Genomic DNA, 6,524 nt, shown 5'->3' with positions numbered 1-6,524 from the left:
ATAAACTTCAGTAAGATCACACACTGGCCCTTATAATACATTTCCCCTTCCTTTCTTAAATATTTTGCAAAGCCCTGAAGAAGATAGTTTTTTGAGGAAAGACGCAACAAATTGAGGGATTTGTGTCTGTCAAAAGGAAGCACACAATATATTTAGGAAAAAAAGTTAAAATGCTTATAATGCAGTACAGTTTTGAGTGTGAATGACCACAGTGCAACCAAAATAAAGGTTAAATGGATGAAGAATGAAGGAACACTCCCTGGGTTGTGATTCTGTATTCCAGTGTTGTGTACACTGGCTCTTATATCATTCTGTCTTTGCAAGCAAGGGAAGAATAGAGACATACCTGAGGACATTTTTAGTAGTTTCTTGGGAGAAGACTGTTTTGTTGTGTAATGATCTTAGGATTTACCCCTTTCTAGGAAGTGCTAAGCTGCTTAGAACATTTAATTACCTTACAAAAAAGAGGAACTTGGCTTAACCTATTATACCTTATTTAATGGATGAGAAAGTGGATTAGAAGATAAAAGGTGTGAAGACTTAAACTACCAAGGGAATTAACTTGTGTTTTACTTTAATTAAGAGAACAGATAAAAGGCAGAGGCTTTAATTATGTTGACATCTCTTTATCTAAAACCACATAATATAGTATTATCACATTCTTTTTTGTGATAGTTATTTTAAAATTTATTTTATTGAAGTATAGTTGATTTACAGTGTGTTAATTTCTACCATACAGCAGTGGTTCAGTTATATATGCATTCTTTTTTAAAATTTTTTTATTTATTTAGTTTTGGCTGTGTTGGGTCTTTGTTGCTGCGCGCGAGCTTTCCCTAGTTGTGGCAAGCGGGGGCTGCTCTTTGTTGCAGTGTGCAGGCTTTTCATTGCAGTGGCTTCTCTTGTTGCAGAGCACGGACTCTAGGTGAGGGGGCTTCAGTAGTTGCTGCACGTGGACTCTAGAGTGCAGGCTCAGTAGTTGTGGCGCAGGGGCTTAGTTGCTCCGAGGCATGTGGGATCTTCCTGGACCAGGGCTTGAACCCGTGTCCCCTGCATTGGCAGGCGGATTCTTAACCACTGCACCACCAGGGAAGCCCCTGCTACTTTTTAAAATATTCCCTATCACAAATCTGAAATTGTTATTTTGCCCAAATGTTTGAATTCCGTATTTAAAGTTACTTTCAGTGACTTGACTATTGCGACTTTATTGCAGACTTTTGAATCAGCTGTGCAAGAGAATGTCAGCATTAATGGGCAAGCATGGCAGGAAGCTTCAGCCAATTACTTTATGGGTATGTGATTTCGCTTTGTCCCTCTGTCATTCATTTCTGAGTTATTTTTGTGGCTAGTTTTATTTATTAATTTAATTTAATTTAATTTTTGGTCGTGCTGCTAGGCTTTCAGGGTCTTAGTTCCCCAACCAGGGATCGAACCTGTGTGGAGTCCTAACCACTGGACCGCCAGGGAATTCCCTCTAGTTTTATTTTGAGTGCTAATTCTTAATCCCCATTTTCAGTGTCACTTCTTTTAAAATTCCTTTAGTGGAAGAGTTCCTTTGCTGGAAAAAAGAGAAAACTAATATAGAAGACTATTGAGGTCATAAACTGAGGCAAACAACCTAGTGGTTACTGTGATCCTTTATATTGATATATACTATCTGGCATTCCCAACAAGACTTTCATCTGATTAAACTTCAAAAGTACCCTTGTCAATAATAGCTTATTGGAAAATACTGTAGAACTATCCCCAGATGAAGAAACAGGTCCAGAGAATCCCTATGCTTAATACTTTATAAATCAAATTGTATTTTTACAAGTGATCCTTTGAGTAGATAGTGAAGTACTCTTAGAAATGTGAAGTTAAACTATAAAAGTACCATGTAAAGGATGAGGTCAGTATTTGTAGAAACCTCCTTGATAAAACAGAATATTTTCCCGATGTAGAGCAGACTAGATTGTACCCTAACTAATGATGTTGACATACCTAAAGAAAAAGTTTTAATAGAAAGAAAATGGTCAGTGTAGGAAGGAAAAAATGTAGTAGAAAAAGAATGATCAGTGTGGGAAGAGAGGCAGAACTCTCCAGCAATGTCCAGGAGAAGGGCTGCCCCGGAAAAAATGTAGTAGAAAAAGAATGATCAGTGTGGGAAGAGAGGCAGAACTCTCCAGCAATGTCCAGGAGAAGGGCTGCCCCGATAAGAGGACTGGAGTGTCTTGTTGGTCCCCATGGTGATAGTATGGAGATTTGACCAGCATAGATTGATATCACTGCTAGCTGTTCAGCTTAACCACTTATACCCTTGAGCTTATTCCAAGCCCATCAAGATACCCTTGAGCTTATTCCAAGCCCATCAAGTAATTCTCTGTGGCTATAATTTTTCTCCTCAACATTAAGATAATTCTTTGCCCAGAAGACTTTACTGTTTAATCCTCGGCATTATTATAGTTATCTCTTCAGAGTCACCAAAGTTCACTTTCCAGTTTATATATTAAAATGGAAAAAATAACATCAGATTTTCCAAATATTATCAGAGTGATTGCCAATTAGTGGGGGAGGGGCAGTGTATCAGAATCACCTCAGAGTATTTTCAAACTACACAGCTTCTACTGTGTGTTCATCTGACTCTTGTTCTTTGAAGTCACTTTGGAATCGCTTTATTGTTTGGTCCAGACTGCCTTCAGCAATATGATTCATCAGTTTATAGATTACCATGTATTTTCTGACAGGTTGGCAGCCTGGGTGGATGGCTCTGAAGTGTGGATATTCTCTATCCCTTTTCCCCCTTATAACTCTGAGGGGAATAGTTGAGAATACTACATTTTTACCTTCTTTCATGGGCACTTGATAAATGCCAGACACTATGCCAAATTCCAGGAAATAGATGAAAAGATATGGTTCTTGCCATTTAGGAACTCATCATTAAGGAAAGGAAATGGACAGAGAATCACTATTACTCTTCAGGAAGTGGGAGAAGACGTAGCAGAGTAGGTTGTTGTTAAAGGAAATGCATTTAATAAGTAAGCGTGTGCTAGACAGAAAGGAGGTAGGAAGGACATTTGAAGCAAAGAGAAAAGCATATGCAAAGGCACAAAGGAGTGATATGTTTGCAAAATGTCAGCAGTGAATTGGGAATACTAATGACAGATGTGGCCAGAAAGATAAGTTGGGACCAGATCACAAAAAGCCCTGTAGGATATGCTGAGGAATCTGCACTTTATCCTGTAGGTAATAGGAAGCTGGTGAAGGTTTTTAAAGTAAAATTACAGTAGTCCCTTCTTATCTGAGGGGGATGTGTTCCAGGACGCCCAGTGGATCCCTGAAATCTCAGATACTACCAAACCCTATATCTACTATTTTTAAAAAAATTTTATTGAAGTATAGTTGATTTACAATGTTGTGTTAATTTTTTCTGTACAGTAAAGTGACTCAGTTATACATATATGTATATTCTTTTTCATATTCTTTTCCATTATGGTTTGTCACAGAATATTGAATATAGTTCCCAGTGCTATACAGTACGACCTTGTTGTTTATCCATCCTATATATATCTATGATAGAGTTTAATTTAGAAATCAGGCACAGCAAGAGATTAACAGATATAACTAATAATAAAATAGAACAATTATAATAATACACTGTAATGAAAGTTATGTGAATGTGATCTCTCTCCCTCACTCTCAGAATATCTTATTGTACAAATTTAATGCCTTTTCCATCTTAACTAAGGACGTGTCATGCAATGTGTCTGTAATTTTTGCAGTTTGAGGTACGACAACAAAGCTAGTACAGATTTCTTTTTCCTTCTTCACAATTTCATGGATAGAAGATTTATTCTTACTGTCGAACTTAGCAACTTCAGCATACAATTTTTTTCCTTTAGTAAGTTGTGAACTTTCACCTTTTCATTTAACAGAAGCACAGCTTCTCTTTGCCATATTTGAATTGCCAGCATCACTACTCTTGTGCTTTGGGCCCATTATTAAGTATCAATACTTTTTTTTTTTTTTTTTTTTTTTTGTGCTACGCGTGCCTCTCACTGTTGTGGCCCCTCCCATTGCGGATCACAGGCTCTGGACACGCAGGCTCAGCGGCCATGGCTCACGGGCCCAGCCGCTTCGCAGCATGTGGGATCTTCCCGGACCGGGGCACGAACCCGTGTCCCCTGCATCAGCAGGCGGACTCTCAACCACTGCGCCACCAGGGAAGCCCAAGTATCAATAAAATAAGGGTTACTTGAAAACAAGCACCAGGATACTGCAGCAGTGGCTACCAAGTGACTAATGGGCAGGATACACTGGACAAAGGGATGATTCACGTCCTGGGTGGGACAGAGCAAGATGTTGCAAGATTTCATCACGCCACTCAGAATGACGCACAATTTAAAACTTACAAATTTTCCATGTAATATTTTCAGACCATGGTTGACCATGGGTAACTGAAACTGTGGAAAGTGAAACCACAGATAAGGGTGCACTACTATAACAAGAAAAGGCTTGTGTTTTAGAAAGCTAACTGCTGGCTGTGTGGGGGACAGATTGGAGAAGGGAGAAATTCCAGGGAGAACCTCTAAGACCTTAGGACGTTATTGCAGTAATACACCAAAAGGTGGTGAAGACTTACCCTAAGAAAGGAGAGAAGAGGACGGGTTCAAGAGATGTTAGCAGGTAGAATTAATAGGATCTGTGTCTGATCTGATACATAGAATCAATAAGTAAGCTTCACAAGGGCAGCGGTTTTTGTCTGTTTTGTTCATTGAGATCATTGTGCAAATGAGTGAATGAATAAAAGAATGAATGAATGTGCAAATGAAACCAACTTCCTCCCTGCCCCTCTACCCTGAAAGGAATTGAATTCAGAAGGCTGGACCTGACACATTTAAGAATTAAAAGATAAGTTCCTTGAGAGCAGGGATTATATATATATTTCTCATCACTATGTTTTCAATACTTGGCTTGGGACACAGTACATATTTGTTAGATTAATGACAAATTCTTCCCTGCTCAAATTTATACATTTCAGTTTTGTAGCTTTATCACTAGGTGGCGCTAAGAAACCATTTTCTTCTCTACATGGAAGATTTATCTGGGAGACTGGTTTTTTTAAACTGATTGTGAAATAGTTACAATATTCCTTTCAGGCTAGTGATTGGACTTTTTAAATAATAAATTAAAATATAGGGAAGACTGCTCATTTAAATGAGTATTCAAAGTAAGAAATGACTATATTTTTTAATACTCTCAGAAGAAGTAATTTAATTGGACTTAGTGAATATTTTTTTCACGAATGCAAGACCATACATGATATATACCTCATTGATCTTTATGATATATATGTTTATGCTGATGTATGTCAGCAGTGTCTCAAAATGTTCTCAAAATACGTAACATCTTTCAGACTTCTCCCTAATGAAGCTCTACTCAATAAAATAAATAGATCTATTTCTGTGATAGACTTTGACATAGCAGAACACAAATGACGTAAGACCAGTTAAGCTGAGGACCTAGCTCTTTAGTATTTTTAGCTACTTAATACTTGCTACTTTTTAAAGTGATTTTCAAAATGAAGTTGATGTATCCCCTGCATTCATTTCATCCGGGGTGCTTAATTTCTGGGCCCCATTCCAGAGAACTCTACTAGGCATCAAAATTTCTGCACTTCTCCTTACCAAAGAGTATGTACTGTATTATTTCATTTATATAAAATTCTAGGAAATGAAAACTAGAATATAGTGACAAAAATTTGATCAGTGATTGCCTGGGGATAGAGAGCAGTTTGGGAGGAGTAGGAGGGAGAGATTACAAGGGAGCATTAGGAAACTTAGGGGTGATGGTTGTGTTCATTATCTTGACTGTAGTGGTGGTTTCAAGGGTATACACATATGTCAAAACTTATCAAATCATATACTTTAAATATGTACAGCTCACTGTATGACAGTTATAACCTCAATAAAGCTGTTTTTTAAAAAGTAAAAAAAAATTTCTGCACTTCTGACAAGTTCCCCAGGTGATTATTCATTCTTTCAGAGTTTGAGAATCAGTACATTTGACTCTTGAACAACTCAGGTTTGAACTGCAAGAGTCCACTTGTACAGGGATTTTTTTTCACCAAATACAGTATGACACCATTTGTAGTTGGTTGAATCCACAGATGTGGAAACTCTGAGGTTTCTACAGAGGGCAAACTATAAAGTTATGCTTGGATTTTTGACGGCAAGGATGGTTGGTGCCCCTAACCTCCATGTTGTGCAAGGGTCAACTGTACTTTAAAACATAGGAAAGCAACTGATAAGATAGCTTTAGCCAAATCAAAGAAACTCTAAAGTCACCATATCTTTTACGTTTTCCTACCATTTATCCAGTTGTGCCTGTTTCAGATCTAGCTACTCCACTCACTGCTATTGTCACGGCTTTGGTTCACCACACGATAAAGTCAAAACTTGTTAGCATCCCTGATGTTAAATGTTCTTTACAGTGTGGCTTTTCTATATATTATCATCCTTTTTTCCTTATACTTTAACCTGCAGCCA

The 6,524-nt window shown here is 37.8% G+C and overlaps 1 protein-coding gene across 2 annotated transcripts in view; it reads left to right on the top strand.

Annotated features, from left to right (window-relative positions):
* The window catches only part of NSL1 (NSL1 component of MIS12 kinetochore complex), a 55,834-nt gene that overhangs the window by 1,367 nt on the left and 47,943 nt on the right, over window positions 1–6,524 (top strand). For both annotated transcript variants that reach the window (XM_060091100.1, XM_060091101.1), the window contains exon 2: window positions 1,211–1,289. In XM_060091100.1, coding sequence (XP_059947083.1) covers window positions 1,211–1,289 — 79 coding nt within the window. The remainder of the gene's footprint in view (window positions 1–1,210; window positions 1,290–6,524) is intronic.

Source organism: Mesoplodon densirostris, chromosome 2 (genome assembly GCF_025265405.1).
Source record: "Mesoplodon densirostris isolate mMesDen1 chromosome 2, mMesDen1 primary haplotype, whole genome shotgun sequence".
Taxonomy (NCBI): Eukaryota; Metazoa; Chordata; class Mammalia; order Artiodactyla; family Ziphiidae; genus Mesoplodon; species Mesoplodon densirostris.
Note: the sequence above shows the minus strand (reverse complement) of the source record. Positions and strands in the feature narration are given on the sequence as shown.